Below are 19710 nucleotides of genomic sequence, written 5' to 3' on the forward strand. Positions count from 1 at the left end.
AAATGAGACAATTATTTGCCAACTTACATTCTTCTACACATCTTACATTGTGATAGTAAATTCCTTTCTTCATTATCTCATAGTAAAAACCGTCTCAAAACATGTTTGCTAACCCAACTCACACAGCTTTAATTTTTGAGAAACTAGAACATTATCTATGAATCCCCACACTCAGATAGCAGTCAGGGGAGAGTATACATTCAGTGCAAGGGGGGTAAATAATGCCAACAGACACAAGGAGCGCAAGTGTTTTATAGATCCCCATCCGATCCACTGAGTTCTATCAATACCTTTGATGCAGCCAATACTGTTAGTCCATAACATCAAGATTACGATTTCTACAAGTCATATAAGTTAACTACAGGCTAATTTATAAAATATTAAAGTTCAAAGTATAAATTATTTATAATGATCATATAATCAAAACCATGATCAGAAAATATTTGAGGGATATCTACTCCCAATTCTAATTAACACTTTTAATCAAACCGGTGATACACATCTTTAAAGGAATAAAACTAACTCAAAAGTCTAATTTATCAAACACCGAGCTTGAACAAGATTGATACATTAATATTTTAAATTATGAAATTACTAGAATATCAGATGTCAGCAAAACTTTCTAATAGCTATTAATCCATAAATGCTATCGTGTTAAATAAACTGCCTCATTATAAGTACCTAATAAATATAATTATTACATATAAAATTCAAAGATAGCATTATCATAAAATTGCAGGAAATTAAATAGTTAAGAGGTGCACCTTAGTATTTCCAAAAGAAATGTAACTCAAATACAAGAGATGAAATTCAAATACGACATACTGAAACTCACTTGCTGGAGAGGCTCATCAATTATATTGGCACCTGTCAGTCTTCTATCGATTTTAATGGTCCTGGCTTCTCGTTTCATTTCTTCTAAGCACTTAAGGAAAACCATAATGTGTTACTCAGTGTTTTTTTGATTTCAAACTTCTGCTTCAAATTGATTTCTTTTTATACTTTCCCTTATTTCCCAGGCAATAAATAATTTGGTAAAATAAGTTTAAGTCAAACTTCATTTCTCAGAGTAAGAAAATTAGATATCCAGGAAAACAAAGGCTATTATTGCTTTCTATGAATTCGACAAGAGGTGATGTAAAATGGACGGGTATAACAACTGCTATGAAGTTAACGTTTCTGATCTATCCACTGACTGTCTTTCCTGATGCTCTCTATGGTCCCTCTCCTTTTCTGGGGACCAAGAGCATATTAACTATCAAATGAACTCACTTTAAAGTTACTTTTAATTAGAGACAATTAGCGTGGGAATAGGGAGCCTCTTAAATAAATCCAAGCATCAATATGCAGTCATATAACGACACTTCAATGATGATGTGGGCAAGGCAGACAATGGAACTTAAGATTATAATGAAGTTGACATCCTAGCACATAGTGAAGAAGCAAAAGAAAAAATCTACAGGTGACAGGAGAGATAAGCAGGTGACTCACAGCCTAAGGCTTAGCAGAAGGTTTTACAGACCTCAACAAATTTCCTTAAAAAAATTGAAAGCAAGAGCCCAAACACTAAAATGTTTTTATTGAGCCATATTTTTTTTTCTTGCTATATATAGTTCTACCTAACCTAGAACTCACCATGGAGAACAAACTAGGCCTCCAACACAGAGATCACCGGATAGACCACATTTTCATGGTTTCATTTCACGGTCTAGCTAAGGTAAACACTATTGCTCTAGGGTGATCAGAGTATTCAGTACAGAAACTATTGAGCAGCTCGCTGCCTAGAGTAAGAGACGGGAAACCTACACAAGGGATGTAGTAGGCTGTACACATTCTATGATACTCAACGGATAAAATGCCTCAATAACGTACTGCTTAGAATGCAAATTTATTGTTAAGGCACAAGTATATATAAAATGCATGTTTTAGGTGTACTATGAACCATTAAGTTCTTTTTCATAGACTATTATTTACCAGTCACATTTTTAAAGAACAAGTCAAAACTATTTTTGCATCCTTTATGAAAAATGAATTATAAAAAAATTAACTAGTCTTGATTTTTATCACTATATAAAATCTTAATTCATCAAATGTTTTCTATTCTGTTATGTAGCTTCCAAATGAATGTAAACTACAAATGGTTAAGAGAAGGTCTAATTCCTTAGAGTTCTGTAAACAAAATCAAAGAATATGTACTAATGAAAGTTCTACAGAAACAGAAAGAAATGAAGGATAGGTAATTAAAAATTTGCAAGCATTTGACCTAGCTGCAGCACTCCATGGTATTTATCCTAAGTTACGTCTGCATTCAGAGATGCCTGTGTAGTGACGATTACTGCAGCGCTGCTCACAACATGCAGGATAAAGCCAGGCTGCAGATGAATAACTTAGTGTGGACATGAAAGGAAGTACTACCGTACATAAATAAGAAAAGCAGGCCATCTGCAGGAAAAAAATGGACACATCTTGAAGACAATGTATTAATCAAAATAAGATAAACACAGAAAGACAAGTAAGCACGGTCTCTCTCCAAGAGTGTAGAGGGGCTCTGAGGATGAGGATGTGACTGGGAGAGAGAGGAGTCCAAAGGGTGGATGGGATCAAAGCACATCTATGTAGAAATTTCACAGCGACCCACTCATGTATACAATTAATATGCACAACAATTATAATAAATAGTATGAAGAAAAACGTTATAATGTGATCATCAAGGTGATCAAAATAAAACAGAATGAAGTGGAATTCTTTCATTTCTACAATATAAACTAATACTATACATGACTTGCTTCATTTATATTTTAGTATTTAAGTGACTTTAAAGTTAAATTACTAGATTAAATTCAGGTCATTTGTCTCTCCACATAAAATGAGATCCCCATCACACAAAACTTAAGCATATAGCAACTATGAGTTCTATGTACCCACAGGATGCAATACCTACTTCATTTATAAAATCTAATACTTTAACAGAAAAATAGTTTAATTCAGAATGATAAAAATAAGACCCGAGTTCTTAAAACTAGATATTATTTAGCTTAATTGCAAACTATGCTTTTCAAAGTAATTTAAAAGTGTACATTGTATGATTCTTATTCAATTTCTTTCTCTCAAACCAAATATTCATTGGTCTTCTTATAAATTTTTATAAATTATGTAAATGACAGTTGGATATTAAGACAGTGAAACAAACTAAACTAACCAATTTCTATCTTTCCCTGAAAGCTGCCTTCCCGTTTGTTTCCACATCATACTAAGGAAGCTCTCCAGCAGCTCCGGGTAGACAGAGCAGCCGTGAGCCCGCTGCCCTGCCACGTCACACACCCGATCCAGAACCTACCTTAGGGACCCCGGGTGGCGCTGGAGGAAGGAACGAGTGCTCACACAACTCGAGGTGCTTCTCTGAGTTTGTCTTCCCATACAGGAGAGTAACCACTAAACCCCTGCGGGAAAAACAATTATAGATTAAAAATACAAAGTATTTCTATGTTTTATCAAATTTGTTAGTGGATATACTGCTCAGACTTTATGAGTTACTATTTCTTAAAAACTAAGTCTGGAAATTTGGAAAATCAAGATTGACAAATTTTGTTAGGCTTTGAAATTTATAACAGTTAGAAATATTCAGTGAATTATATCGTATTTTTGGAAGTTTTACATAAATAATTTTTATTTTAAAAACCTTCAGCCAGGTAGTGGCAGTGCACACCATTAATACCAGCACTGAAAGGGTAGAAACAGGCAGCTCTCTGTGAGTTTGAAGCCAGCCATGACTATGTAAAGAAACTGTCTTGAAAAACCAAAACCAAAACCAAACAAAAGGCGAAGGAGAGGAAGGAAAGAGGGTAAAACAACTGGATGATGTCTAAAAGAGAAACTGCATTATTATTTATTTACCTACAGTTACATATAATACATACAAGCCTTTGTGTATATGTGTGTGTGTGTGTGTGTGTATGTGTGCGTGTGTGTTGGATATGTATGAGTATATATGTATGTGTGTAACAGAGAAACCCTGTCGGGATGGGGGAGGAAGCAGAGAAAGAGATCTATCATCTTAGAACTCTGAGTTTTGTCTCTAAAGCTAAAATTTTCCTTCTTTCCAAAGTGTTGGGAAATATTGACAAAAGGCTTATTCTACTTATGAAGTTAGTAGAATCTCTACCTTTAGATTCTAAAATTTAGAGAAACATTTCTTTAAGAAAAATAATCTTCCCAGTCAGTAGAAGCCACCTTGACTCCGTGGGAAAGTGCAGTCAAGCAAGTCAGTGTGGCTGGAGCTCTCTTCTGGCTCTGGACCTGCACGTCTGGTTTCAGACATTCTGTACCAATGTTTTCATTATCATTTGAGATACTCTGAACTCTCTATCACCTGATTCCTGTGGCTAAAATAGATTTATTTCTTTCTTTCAGTAACAAGATACTCTGTCTAGACAATTACTGAGAAAATATTGAACCTAACAAGAGCTACAGTTCTGTGGAGTCTATGACAGAACTGCTCAGTCATCACTGTGTGCCCCCTAGAAAGCGAGCATGACTTCAGACCTATGGGTGAGAGAGCTGATTGTTCACATGTACAGTCAAATAAATCACCTGAAACTGGAAGCTCAGGAACTCCTCCAAATGTTGGGAAGTTTCAAAATATTTTCAAAAAGAACTAGGAAGTGTACACCATACACTAATTACATTACAATGGACTTTCTCAACACACATCAAGAACAAAATGCTCATCTGGCTGAGCTGCACTGGACAGTACTACACAGGCATGTCCCCATCTGGAGTCTAATATCAACTGTTCTGTTACAAAGCATTACTAAAGCTTGGCTGGAACCTTCTTTGTAAAGGTTTGTCAATTTAAGCAAAATCATAAACACTGCAAACCAAATAACCATAAAGAGAAAACTGTAAAAGCTGGTGTTCATCTGCACTGTCTGGATCAAAGTAGGAACATACATCAGAAGGCACAATTAGTATCTGCCATCCAGTTAATGAAATAGGACCTCCTAAAAAGGAAAACCAGATGTGTTATCTCAGCTGATTAAAGCATCACAAGAGATAATAAAATTCTAACCTTAGCCAGGAATAACATCAAAATTTTTCATATTATGAAAAACAATTTCATCTTTAATTACTGAAATTGTATTTGTAAAGATAACCACTACAAACAAATGGGTATCTTAATTTTACTTGGTTTTTTTTTTTTAAGCTTCGGTAAACAAAATTTGAGAAAACAGCATTCACAAATAAATTATACTGAGTTCTCGGTCATTTTATTTCAATTTTAACAAATAACACGTAAGTTATAAAATTACCGTTGTGCATACTTACCCTCCCACAAAGCAGAGGATATAAAATGCCAAATAAAATATTACAAAGGGTCCAAAGGTTACTAGAAAAAGGACAATGCCAAGGCTTCCCCATCCCCATATGGATAGACTGGCCTGAAACAAAGCAAAGAGACAAAAGGAGGAAACGGTAAATAAAAACAAAATAAAGAATTCTTCATATGAATTAGGAAAAACAATTTAAGTAGTCTTTAATTTCTTCTTTAAACACTAATGATTTTAAATTTGTCCTTTTATACAAGTATGGTGTCATTTCAGAAAGTATTAAAGTATTTACTTTTGGAAATATATCCTTGGATGTTTATTTTCAAGAAACAATACACAGAGATTAACAGAGATCATCAACAAATATTGAAAAAAAGTGATAATACTACTGAATGAAAACCTTGCATGAGAAATAAATTATGTAATAACTGAATATTTATAGTTGCAAAAGCATACAAAAGAGTTTGAGTAGCATGACTAACCAGTGTACAAAGTCATTATTATTTATAATACTTTAAAATTCAATCTCAAGAATTGTAACACAAAGAAACATTTTTTAAAATTTCAATGTATGTAATCTATCTCACTGAAAATTATGGCATTTTTGTTTGATCCAAAAAGTACACAGAAAATTATGAACATAGACTTGAGAAAATCCCAGCTTGCACCACCAAAGCTAGCCACAAGTTTAACAAAGCATTCCCAAGGTCTCCATCCCTAGAAAGAGAAGCTGTCAGAGAGAATCACTCTGTTTTATCTAGTGAGCGTATTCCTTTGTTAAAGGCAAACTGGATTTCAGCAATGTAAGTCATAATGAATAAATAAAGATATTCAATTCAAAAAGTGTCTCCCCATCAATTTGCTGTGTACTGTGATATATACAAAGATGGCATTTGTCTTGTCATCAAGAAGCACAGAGAAGAATGTCTTATAAAACAAAACAATTAGACACTGAACCAAGAGAAAAAAGGGACAGAAACATGGCAAGACGTTACACTAAACAAAATTACTGACAAAAACCATAGCACAGACACCCACATTAAAGACTTGAATGAAAGGGTCTGTGCGTCCCTCCAGACGCTGACTGCTTCCCATGCACCAAGCTCAGCTCACGGTGCTGACACAGAGCTCAGACGGCGCTCATGTTATATAGCTCCACACATGCACACTCGTGAGGGAGAACACACAGACAAGGGAGCACACAGTCCACCAGACAGGACAGCAGTGGGATGGCGCAGCAGCTCCAGGAGTAGAAAGTTTCTCCACAACTGACTTGGAAACAGTACTTTCATCTACTCACGTCCTCTCCTAGGCTCTGCATCCGTCTTTCTGCGGCCACCACTGATTTGCCTTTATCCTCATCACCCTTTCTCTGCGTCCTGACCACTGGCACCTTTAACCGGCTCAGAATGGCTGTTAAGTCGTTTTTGTTCTGCCTCCCCATTCTCTCTCTGAGATCAGGTAGGAGTAATATTTCACCCACAGAAGTGGTCATCTGCCCTTCCTCCTAAGAACTCAAAGTAGGGCAGAGATTGGAAATAAAGCAAAAAGCAGCCTGGTCCCTCTGATTGTCATTGAGCTCAGCATACAACACCTACACCTCCCCTCAATACTGCCCGGTGCCTGGCAACAAGAGACAATCTGTTTCCCAAGGTCCCCCAAACTGTTCACCAACCTCCCCAAGGGCTCCGATAAACTCTCCAGAAAGGTGAGAGCAGACATGGCGCAGGCACTAGCCAGCCCACCTTCTCCAGCTCAGTCTGACTTCATCTTAGTAGTGCTGCCGTTTCCGTAGACATATATGTATGCTTGTTTGTTTCAGAACTAAATAATTAGTTGAGTAATGACATTCATACACTTTTAAAACAGTAAAATGGCTGTCACAGGACAAAAAAGAGCCTGAAACTGCAGACAGGAGAGCCTTCACAAATACTCTCTACCAGGTTATTGGGTTCTAATTATAGAAATCTATTTAGTCTTATGTTGTCAAGTCTGAGGACCTGAGTTCCACATGTGTGCTATGGCATGCTTGAACACACACAAAATAAAAGTAATGGATAGATAGGGAAAAAAATAATACCTGTTTTTTATAAATAAATAAATAAATTTTCAAAGAAGTAATCCCAAATAATTGATATGACTGTACTCGAGACTGGCTCCAGCTAAAACTCTGGGAAATCCTCCTGTTTAGTTTACCAAGGGCTGCAAAGGTAAGTGTATGCCCTCAAGTTTAGATTCTTCCAAGTCTCTAAGTTCTCATTTGAAAGACAGCAACCCCCCCCAAAAAAAACAGGCTTCTCATTCACTCAAACAAAATTTGAAAATCACTATAATGTACAAGATTCCAGCAATTTAACAGAAAATTAATGATATTACATACACATAAGAAAAAGTCTACAAAGCAATGCTTTGCTTAATTAAGGAAAGAATTTTTGTTTTGTTTATTCTTTTGCAATTTCACTGTGTGTTTGTGTGTACACTTGGGTCATATTCTGCAAAGTCAAGGGTCTCACCCTCTGCCCCAGCACTTCTTCTACCCTAGGCAAGCACTGTGCGGACCTGTATCCCCAGACCAGGGAGAAACATAAAACCCTAGAGAAATAAGTCAAGTGGTCGTTTGCTTTGGTGTTAATCTCCTACAACTATCTGCCAATTTTAAATTAAAAATTCCTTATTGAAACACTATCCAAAAAAGATTTTATTGAATATTTTATCTAATGCCAGTTAAAAATTTAATTCTAATTATTTCCTTAAATGATCAAGGACAAAATTTTGCACTATGTCAAAAACCTCCACAAATTTAGACAAGCATACTTAAAGATAAAACAGAAAAAAATCTATAGGGCTCATAACAATAAAATAATCCTTAATATATCCCTCCCCCCTTTTTGTTTTTGCTAAACACACATCAACTTTGAAATCTTTTTGCTGGTTTATCCAAGAACCACACACAACTCTAAGCTGGTAACCTTTAAGGTCATCCATAGTTTTGCAAGTTTCAAGTACCTAAGCTTCCATTCACAGCATCAAAACTGAGGTAGCGCCCAGTGTTTTTCTTAACCTGTCAGAATGGTTTAGCCTTTTGGATCAAGAAGATTTCAGAGTTATAAATCTTCCTAAAGTTAGTTTCCTCTAAAAGCTAAAAAGCTCTGTAAATCAAGTTCAAAATCATCCTCAGCTACAATGAGTTCAAGGACAAACTGGGCTACAAGAGCTTTTAAAAAAATGACATGCACACACATGTACATATAAACACGCATATATTAAAGATATTAAGGTATAAGGATGTTTTTTTAATTTCCAAGGTCACACACCTAATACTGTAGTGGGTGGTAGTTAAGACAGAAATCCCTAACTGGCTAAAATACCAAGAATCAGTGTTTGATGATAAATGGGATACCACCTAAGGCTCAGAATACATACATCACGAAAGATGGAGCAGGAAAAACGTGAGCACATGAGGATGGCAGAAATGTGCAATGAAAAGGTATCTTCTGGACATGACACATTCAGTGAACTTAAGCATTCACGACAGCTGTGCATATACGCACAAGACTGGACCCCTAAACATTTTATCATAAATGGGGGAGAGAGTCATCAGGCCCCATCCCTCAAGACCTATTGACAAGAGTGGCCGCCAGAAGAGGGGTGCCATTTTCTTCAGTGGGGTAGCCTGATACGCTACTCACACACCACTATTAAACAAACGCTCACCCACACACCTGCAAGCAATTCTGACTAACTCACTGGGGTCCACACAAAAGGAAAAGCTCGATGGTAGGGGTGGAACCTTAGTAAGGGGTTAATGGGAGAGAGGAAGAAATGAGAAAGGGAATGGGAATTATAAAAAAAACTCAAAGTTCTTATGTATGTACATGAGACTACACAAAGATTTTTAAAAGACAAAAAAAAATTATTCTTTCAAATTCTCAGAATCAAGAAAGAAAAAGTACCATGTATGCCTCTTGATAATAGAGCAAATAGAAAAAAATTATTTTATGCCTATCAAAGCCAACTTATGTTCAAAATTTAAAATTCACCACATACAACTAATACTAGAAACTTTATGTATTTCTAGAAACTCACTAAGACTCTTCTAATGCAGAATTCTCAGAATAGATCATCTCTCAAGTTAGTCTGCCCATAGCCAATCAATTAAGCAGTTTTGTTCATAAATGCACAGCATATTGCATTATACAGCAGTCCTAGAATATTCTGGCATGTAGGAAGTAGGGCCAAGTGAAGATAGCTATTTAGATCAGCAGGTGAACAAGCTGTCAGAAGTCCACATGAAGTGCCTTGGGCTCTGATCTGAATCACTCTAGATAGGATAAACTACTCTTAGAGGTATGAGAAAACAAGTCTATTTTTGATTGCTCTATGTATTTATTTTTATGGGTGCTTTGCTTCCATGTGCATCACATGTGTGTCTGGTACCCACAGAGACAAGAAGAGGGTGCCAGATCCCCTGGAACTGAAGCTACAGACAGTTGTGAGCTGCTGTGTGGGTACCAGAAGTCAAATTCAGGTCCTCTGGAAGAGCAGTCAGTGCTCTCAGCCTCTGAGGCATCTCTCCAGCCCCCAAGTACATTTTATATACATTACATGGCAGAGGGTAACCAAACAGATAGGGTCAAGAATCTCAAAGTTTATACACATTCAATGCCACCCTTAAATTATATACAGTTCAACAACCAAAACAGTCCTAAAAATGGCATTCTCACTAGTCTAGTCTGTCTTTCTCCAACCTTACTCTATCTAAGCTGGAAGCTATTCACTAGGAATTTCAATTGAATGCAAGAGACTGAAGCCTCTCTTAAGATTAGAAGGCGATCAAGGTCTGGTATATCCAACTCAGTTTACTAAAATATTCATCTATTTACTAGGTAAAAAACAAAAATAGAAACTAGAGGAGAGAACTAGAGGGCAGACTACGGGGAAAGCCTGGAGAGATCCTAAGTGGAAGCGCTCCTCTTCACCTGGCCATATGGCTTCAGCATCCCATGGTCCTGCTAGTACAATCCATGCCAACACTCCACCCTCCACAACAAAACAAATTAACAGCGCCCTCCTCCCTCTCCCCAGGAAATACCACATAAAAATAGCAGCAACCTCTCAGTCAGCTCCACATACTCTGGTCCAACCTATCTACCGCCTGTGATTTTCGGGGGCAGCCAGGCAAGAATCTAAAGTATCAATACTGGGTTAACAGCCCAACCTTCTCTTTCATGTTCAGTAACAGAAGGACAAACAGGCTCTTTCACTCTCTCCGTTCAAGGTACCCAGTGGACCTCTGGAAGGAAGTCTGACAATGCCAAGTCCTTACTTTTGGGGGGTTTCGTTTGTTTTATTTTTTGAGTCAGGGTATCTCTGTAGCTCTGGAGTCTGTCCTGGCACTCACTCTGCAGACCAGATTGCCTTGAACTCACAGAGATACACCTGCCTCTGCCTTCCAAGTGCTAGGAGTACCAGCCTCCAAGTCCTTAATATTTTTATCAAAGCAGTGTCAATAAATGATCTCTCACTAGCTAATAGGACTCTAAGAATCCAATAATAGAGAAAATATAAGAAAATCAGCTGCTATGACTTGAGTGAGTTTTAAGAACGCATTTGCTATTCCTGTGTGCACCTGCTGTATACGCACCTGCCCCGCCTTTGCGTGGCTTCTGGGTAAACTCCAGTTTGTACAGCAGCTCCTTTACCACTGAGCCATCTCGTCTGCTCCAGTTCTTTCTACACTAGAGCCTATCATCTAGAACACCCATACACAGTGAGAAGCTGCAGCAGCTAAACCACAGTGCATATCACTTACTCACAATACAAGCTAGGTTAGGGTGCACTCCTCCTCCATGTTCCCACAACACAAACAGTGGAATCAACAAATTAGGAACCAGAAGCAGCTACAGTATTAAAATTAAATCAGAAAATCATATTTCCTGAATGTTTTCTCTGATGTAGAAAGAACAATAAAACTACATAAAATGCTTATGAGGTTGTACAGAAATAAACAATCCTGACAGACCTGCCACAAATACTCTGATTCAAAAAATGCAAACCCGGTTTGCTACAGTTTTCTAGATTTCTGACAAGAGTCTTAGCGGACAGGCATAGAAAACAGACTGATCAAGAAACTACTAGAAACCTATTTCTCTATCATAACAATAAACGTAAAGACTTTTTAAATTAATTTTAACATTCAAAGATTTGTTAAAGATAGATTTGAGGTCTGGCAAAATAGCTCAGGGGTTTAAGGCACAGGGGACTCTTCTAGAGGAGCTGTGTTCAAGGTTCCCAGCTCCCACAGTGACGCACAACCATCTATACCTAACTCCAGTAAATCTGACACCCCTGACTTCCCTGACCACCAGACATGTAACTGGTACAGACATATGGACAGGCAAAACACCCACATAAACAAAAGAGTAAATGTTTGTAAGCAGAGATTGCTCAGACCCGAGTAAGAATCACACAGAAACTGTATTAATTACAACACTGCTTGGCCTATTAGTTCAGGCTTCTTGTTAACTAACTCTTACACCTTAAATTAACCTATTTCTATTAATCTGTGTATCAGCACAAGGCTTACTGGTAAGGGTCCGTCTTTCTCCTTCGGAGGCCACATGGCATCTCTTTGACTCTGCCTACTCTCTCTATGTATCCCTTCCAGTCTGGCTATATTCTGCCCTGTTATAGGCCAAAGGAGCTTTCTTCCTCAACCAAGAAAAGCAACACATACACAGGACATCCTACATCAATTTTTTTTTAATTTTTAAAAATAATTTATTTACTTTTACTTAATGTGCAACAGTGTTTTGTCCGCATGTCTGCTTATGTGAGGGTGCCAGATCCCCTCAAACTGGAGTTACAGACAGTTGTGAGCTGCCAAGTGGGTGCTGGGAATTGAACCCAGGTCCTCTGGAAGAGCAGCCAGTGCTCTGGAATGCTGTTCCATCCCTCCAACCCCATAAATAGCTTTTTAAAAGAATAAATTTTTTTTAGCACTCTCCAGAAACCAAAACACACACACATTAAAAACGGCATTGCTCTCACCTCTATGGTATGCCACTAACACAATGCTTACTTTGGAGGAGGCGGGTGCTAACCTTCTGACAAAATTTTCACTATTTAGAAAACATGTTGGTATTTATAAACATTTCCTTTTGCCAGATTAAAGTCAAATTTAAACGCTTTTTAAAAAGCTAACACTGCTATATATCTCATACAAAAAAAACTGTTTTAGAAATAGCTGAAAGCAAAAATTTAAATATACCAAGGAATAAGACACTTAAATCTTAAGTGTGAGGTAACACAATCTATTTCACCAAAATAATTAGTAATAATAAATCCTATTCATTTTGAATAAATTTTCTATCAATATTTATTTTAATTATTTTCCCTAAATAAAATTGTATATTAATAAAATATGCACAGCTATCAGTCATCTACAAAAGCTCCTCCTTTAAAGGTAATGACAGACAGGTTCTGTCACACAGTGAGATACAGGAGACAAATCTCAAAAAAAAAAAAAACCATTCTACAGATATGACCTTGGAACCGCACATATATTTTTGCATAATTATCAAAACTACACTGGAAGGGAATAACCACATATAGAGAAACTCCTTCCAGAGTTTTCACCGCATGGTAAACTGACCGTAGGTAGGTCTTTAGTGGAAAATATCCTAAGAAAGACAATCGACATACTTCTGCCTTCTTATAGGGCCTTAAGTAGTTACCTACCGGTACAAAGCAATGCTGTAGTTCTAATGCGATTCATCAAGGCTACTCAGAAGGATGTCGGATTCCAAGTCTGGGTAGAAAGATTTCTAGAACCCTCAAGCACCACAAAGACTCATCGAGAGGACCTGAAGAGCCCCACCCACCAACGGCACAAGCAGAGCAATGGCTGTGGGTACTGACGTTGCTCTTAAGGTCCCAGTGTTCTCTTCTGAACTGACAAACTGACAAACCCTGTCACTGGTCTTAAAGGCAGGAGAGAATGAAACAACCATCAAGGCAGTGTTGACAAAGGTTTTTAAGGCAGGTTTTTAAGATATATTTCATGTAACGATGAATATACTGCAATTCTTAATGAATTACGTGCCTAGCAATAATGCAGCTGTTAGCCATGCTAGCAGAGCAGAAACAGACGCTGCCTTGTGGAATAAAGCTATACAAACGCCACAATCTAGGGAAAGGTGTTACTGGACAAAGTAAAATCAAACCTGCACTTTGCTTTAAAAATGCAGAAAACTAAGAAAATGTTATAAATGCCATGGAGTTGAATTAAGAAAAATTCAGGCTTCAGGAAACACCACAGGACAACAAACTGAAGAAAACAGTTTCTTCAAGAATTGAAGCTCAAGAGGTAAAAGACAGACAATGAAATCAGAGCAGAAACAAATCAGATTAAAACAGCAACGTGTTGGAATTACTCAAACTGATTTTAAGCAAAGCACAGTGGAAGAAAGAAGGAAGCAAGTAAGAGAAGGAAAAGTGAATTTGGTTGTTCTAGGCATCATTACAATAATGACATTAATAAATTCTATTTTTTAGTTGGTATAATAATATTATAGTTGCTTTAACAGTGGAGAAAGGCAAAAGGAAGAAGCTACGACCGTGGGTAGACAAGTGCCGAAGCTGGCATGGGCTCAGGGGCTCAGTACATGATCTACTGTTCCTACTTTATCTTTAAATATTTCTAAAACCCAATCATAACACTCATTTGAACAGTTAAGTACACTTATTCTCAAGTAATCACTAAAGGGAAATAACAACTAAATATGATGCATCTTTCCAGCCCAGGAAACTCAATTTTGGTTATACATCTCCTATAAGATTAGTTAACTGTGGTACAACATACGTGAAGTTATTCAACCAAGAGGAAAATTATTTTAAGTACTGAACTGTTGGACACAGTGGCATGCATCTTTAATCCCACAGCTTGGGAGGCAGAGGCAGGAGGATCTCTGAGTTGGATGCCAGCCTGGTCTACAAAGAGAGTTCCAGGACAGCCAGGGCTCCACAGAGAAACCCTGTGTTGAGAAACCAAATAACGACGATGATGACTGAGTACTGAGTTCTGATGGGGAAGCTTTGTTAACCAGTCACCTCTACGAAGTGGAACCTAATTAAGGTAAGGCTACCTGGAGCCCAAGGAAAAAAAAAAAAAAACTGGGACGGACCAGGTGCTCACTCTCGCTGGGTGATTCCCACGGGACACAGCGGAGTTTGGACTTCCCATTCTCGTGGCATGAGTTTCCCCTTATAATAAGTGAAAATATAATTGTTTATCTTCAAGCCGGCCTGGTTATTTCATGCACTGAGTTAACATTTACAGAGTTCTAATATCTTGTTTTATGCATAGGAAAGTAAACGTTTTACATAAAAACTACTGTCTTTTAAAAGATTGTTTTGGAGGCTTCAGACTGATTCTACAGTAATGGATTAGGTATGTGTCAAGTCTTAATGTGAAAAGCATACTCAAAGAGCTTCTGCTTGCAAGGGAGAGAAGAACATATAAATTTAGCAAGTGGGATTATGCCAGAATCTCAGTGTGCAGGAGCTGCAGCAGAAGGATCTAGAGTTCATGGCCTGCCTGTCCTAGAGTAAAAGGGAGGATTGGAGATAGGCAGCCAGATGGCTAATTACCTGCTGCACAAACTTGGCTACTTATGTTCAGGAAAGAATCTACTCCAAGTTGTTTTCTAACCTCCCACATGCGCAATGTGGCACACATACACATGTGCATCGTGCACAAATACATAGCAAGAAACTTTTTAAATTAATCTATTAATTTATTCTTGTTTCACATATCCTGACCAGTTTCCCCCTCCCTCCTCTCCTCCCAGTCCCTTCCCCACATCCACTCCTCCTTTCCCTTCAGAAAAAAGCAGGCCTCGAGGGGTATCAACCAAACATGGAATAACCAGCTACAATACAGTTAGGCACAGACGCTCCTATTACTGTTGGACAAGGAGACCCAGAAGGAGGAAAAAGATCCAAAGGCAGGCAAGAGTCACACATGTAGCAACACAAAAAGTGCCACAAACTGAATGAGGAAGAGTTTTTTAATAAAAGAAAAGTTAGTGCTTCCAGACCTGAAGCAGTTCTTAAATTCCTTCTAAAATATCTTCAAAAAAATATAAAATGAAAAAAAAGAAAACATATTGTAGTGGATTTAAATTGTCTTTTAATAAAGACTGCCTGAAGATCTAAGAGTAAAACAATCCCACTGGTCAGCCTTACAGACCAGATTAGGGTAACACACACCTTTAATCTCAGTAGGCACACTAACTGCTATAGAAATTGGGCGGTGCATACCTTTAATCCCAGCCCTAGAGAGGATTATGACACAAGAAGAAACAGCTCTCAGACACAGAGTCTCCTTCTGAGATTCCAGGAGGCAAGATCGCCATTTCAGACTGAGGTCTGAAACAGTGACTAGCTGTTTTGCTTTTCGGATCCTCATGTTGACCTCCAACATTTCTGACTCTGAGCTTTAATTAATCATGTTTCCGTACATTCAACAAATGGTGCTAGCATAACTGGATATCAGTTGAGAGAAACAATTAATAAATGGGACCTCATGAAAGTGAGAAGCTTCTGTAAGGCAAAGGATATGGTCAACAAGACAAAATGGCAGACTACAGAATGCTAAAAGATCTTCACCAACCCCATATTGGATAAAGGGCTGATCTCCAAAATACACAAAGAACTAAGGAAATTGTTCATCAAAAGAACAAATAACCCGATAAAAAAAATGGGGTACAGACCTAATCAGAGAATTCTTAACAGCTGAATCTAAAATGGCTGGAAGACACGTAAGAAATTGCTCAACATTCTTAGCCATCAGAGAAATGTTAATCAAAACAACTTTGAGATTCCATCTTAAACCTGTAAGAATGACCAAAACACTGATGACAGCTTATACTGAAGAGGATGTGGGGTAAAGGGAACACTCCTCCATTGCTGGTGGGAGTGCAAACTGGTACAGCCACTTTAGATATCAGTATGGCAATTTTTCAGAAAATTAGGAAACAACCTTCCTCAAGACCCAGCAATACCACTTTTGGGCAAAGGATGCTCAATCATAACACAAGGATATGTGCTCAACTATGTTCATAGCAGCATTATTTGTCATAGCCAGAATCCGAAAATGCCCCTCGACCGAAGAATAGATAAAGAACATGTGGTACATTTACACAATAAAGTACCAGACAGCAGAAAAAATGACACCTTGAAATTTGCAGGCAAATGGATGGATCTAGAAAACATCATATTGAGTAAGGTAACCAAGACCCAAAAAGGCAAATATCATATGTACTCACTGATAAGTGGCTTTTGGACATAAAGCAAAGAAACCCAGCCTACAAATCACAATCCCTGAGAACCTAGACAACAATGAAGACACTAAGAGACAAATACATGGATCTAATCTACATGGGAAGTAGAAAAAGACAAAGTCTCCTGGGTAAACTGGGAGCAAGGGGACCATGGGAGGGGGTTGAAGGGAAGGGGAGATGAAGGGAGAGGAGAAGATAAAAACGTATAGCTCAATAAAAACAATAAAAAAGACAAAAAAGGTTACAACATTAAAAAATTGAAAATAAATTTAAAAACTGTCTTCAAAAAGCAGTTCTATGGGCTGGGAATATGTCTCAGAATAGAGTGCATACTCAGTATACAGGAGAAAAGACACCAACTCAGTCTCCAGTACCAAAATTAAAGCTGAACACAACACAAAAGACACCTGCAGTTCAACAACAATAAAAACTAACAAACTAGCTTTGTTTTGCTAAATGAGCATGTTGTCAAACTGCCTTCTAAACATGTGCTTACACACAGAGTGGTTCCTCTCTCCATCTCAGAAGCTGACAGAAAGTTAAGTTCAGGGCTCAGTACTAAACAGGATCTCTAGCGCCCTGTCCACCCAGCCAAGGCTCAGAGAACATCACAGAAGGGGGCAAGAGTAGCCTAAGAGCCAGAGGATGGGAGAAGAGCTGTGGAGCTGTCTGCTAGACAGGACCAAGCATGCAAACACTCCAAACACTCCCATAGGTGTTGCTGCTGCACAACATCGGGGCTCACAGAAAAAGAATATGAGGAAATATAATGTGAAGGGCAGAGGAGAAGGTGCTGGGGGGGTCGGAGGGAGTGGAAAGGGAACTGCGGGTGGTATGATTCAGACAGATCAAAGAATAAAAAAAAAAGAGGTAAGAAAAAGCCAATCTCTTTCCAGGAATTCAGCCGATCCCCTTTTCACTACTGTCAAGAATAGTTCAAAATATCAAGGTAGATGATGCTGGCTTGTGTTTATTACAAAGAATTTAAAAACGAGAAAGGGATCAGAGAGTTGGCCCATTTCATTTTTCCAAAATATATGTTTTTCTTCCCTTATATTCTAATTTATAAATAAATATTTTAAAGCCATTTATAAATTGAAGTTTCTGAAGAAGGAAGAGGAGGAGGAGGAGGAAGAAGTGAAGGAGGAGGAGGAGGAGGAAGAGGAGGAGGGGGAGGAAGAAAAGGAAGCAGCAGCAGCAGCAAAGAGAAGATAAGAGACAAAAGAAAACTCTGGCTGGGATCAGTGACGGACAAAGCCCAGCAGTGGTATCCACCAGGAAAATGAGCGTGGTTTGCAGCAGAGTCAGGACCCCTCCATGTGTTCTAAAGATTTATTTGATGCAAGGCAAATTTGGTTTGAAAAAAAAAACAGTCTTTCAATAGGTTACCCACTCTGGCCTTGAATTCCTTGCCTCAAAAGTTAGCTTCCTGTATCAGTCACAGGAGGAGCAGTCATGCTGCGAAGAGAAAACTTTACTCCTGTTTGATTAAAGAAACAAGACACTTATGTGTACCTATGCGAGAGATCATCGTGTGCAAACTCAATTCACTGCTTTCACTGAATGTCTCCTTTATTCCTTCCCTTAAAAGGGAGTAATGCCGATCCAATTACTAAAAGGAAATGTCAGAACTGTGTTAAATGACCGTCTTGGAACTTGCTCATCCAACCAGTTAGCAAAGTCTGCCCTGTGTTTTGCCCTTAGTATCCCCTAAAGTCTCCCCTCTTTATTGCCAAAGCCTGAGGCAAATTCTTCAGTGTAGGTACCAGACTGTAGGACTGTGGTGGTTTGAATGAGAACAGGCCCATAGGCTCATATATTGGAAGATTTGGTTCACAGCTGGTTGCCTGTATGTAGGATTAGGACATGTGACCTTGTTGGAGGAGGTCTGTCACTGGAGGTAGGTTTTGAGGTTTTAAAAGCCCACACCAGGCCCAGTCTTGATATCTCCGGCTCCAACTTTTGGATCAGAGGTAAGCTCTCAGCTACTGACTGCTCCGGTGCTATGTCTGTCAGCCAGGCACCACGCTTCTGCCATGGTGAGCACGAACTAACCTTCTGAAACTATAAGCAAATCCCCAGGTAACGCTTTCTTCTATAAGCTACCTTGGTCCCGATCGTGAACCTGTCTTTCTCACGAGCAGGACCAGCTCGTTCTCTGGCTTCTGTTTGCTAGGATGGACTACTTTTCCACTCCAGCAAAATTTCCTCCTTAGCAAGTTCTCTTCAAGAGCCAACAGGTTTTTTTCATAAAGAAAGCTTTTCCTTTCAAACATCTGTGCTGAATAGTCTAATGTCAACTTGATACAAGTAGAATTATCTGAAAGGAGGAAACTGAGAAAGCACATCCATAAGATCCGACTGTAAGTCATTAGCTGCTATGTGTGAGGGCCCAGTCCATTGTGGGTGGTGCCATCCCTGGGCTGGTGGCCCTGGAATTTTTAAGAAAGCGGGCTGAGCAAGTCACTGGGAGCAAGCCTGGAAGCAGCATCCCTCCACGGTCTTTGCATTGGCTCCTGCCTCCAGGATCAGCTCTGCTTGAGTTCCTGTCCTGACTTCCTTCACTGACAGGAAGTATAAGCCAAATAAACATTTCCTCTCCATTCATTAATGCTACAGTAACCCGAACGAGGACACCCATTGTGCTTCCCTACAGCCTTACCTTTAAAAAAAGAGCCTAATTTTTTCATAATGTAAAGTATGGAGGACGCCCTGAGTGAAGGCCTGGGTTTATGTGTATTTTGACATGGGCATAGCCTGTTGAGGACTCCAAGACCAAGTGGCCCATGGGAAACTGGCCAACCCATCACTCTTGGGCCAGTTTCTCTCAGGGGTCCAAGTATGAGCATCTGGAGTGGCTAATGAGTGTGAGAGAAGACTAGCAGCCGCAGCTTCCTCCTCCTCCTATGTCTACAGAGGCCACCGAGAGACCAGTCAGCTCTGCCCTGCCCTGTACCTGATTCCAGCTTCACAGCCCATGTGTGTGCCTGACTTTTCTTTATTCCCTCATCACATCAGTCAGTGGGAGGTAAGGAATA

The 19710-nt window shown here is 38.8% G+C and overlaps 1 protein-coding gene across 4 annotated transcripts in view; it reads right to left on the reverse strand.

Moving 5' to 3' along the window:
* Snx13 (sorting nexin 13) overlaps positions 1-19710 on the reverse strand; it is a 104219-nt gene that overhangs the window by 63262 nt on the left and 21247 nt on the right. For 2 of the 4 annotated variants that reach the window (XM_085697743.2, XM_085697742.2), the window contains exons 2-4: positions 5326-5438; positions 3338-3440; positions 836-925 (exon numbers count right to left, since the gene is read on the reverse strand). In XM_085697743.2, the coding sequence (XP_085553869.1) occupies positions 836-925; positions 3338-3440; positions 5326-5438 (306 nt within the window). Of the gene's footprint in view, positions 1-825; positions 926-3337; positions 3441-5325; positions 5439-19710 lie in introns of those variants that run through there. The other 2 variants (XM_048415951.3, XM_048415950.3) reach the window with 2 other exon arrangements.

This window comes from Myodes glareolus, chromosome 11 (genome assembly GCF_982192425.1).
Source record: "Myodes glareolus chromosome 11, mMyoGla1.1, whole genome shotgun sequence".
Classification (NCBI taxonomy): domain Eukaryota; kingdom Metazoa; phylum Chordata; class Mammalia; order Rodentia; family Cricetidae; genus Myodes; species Myodes glareolus.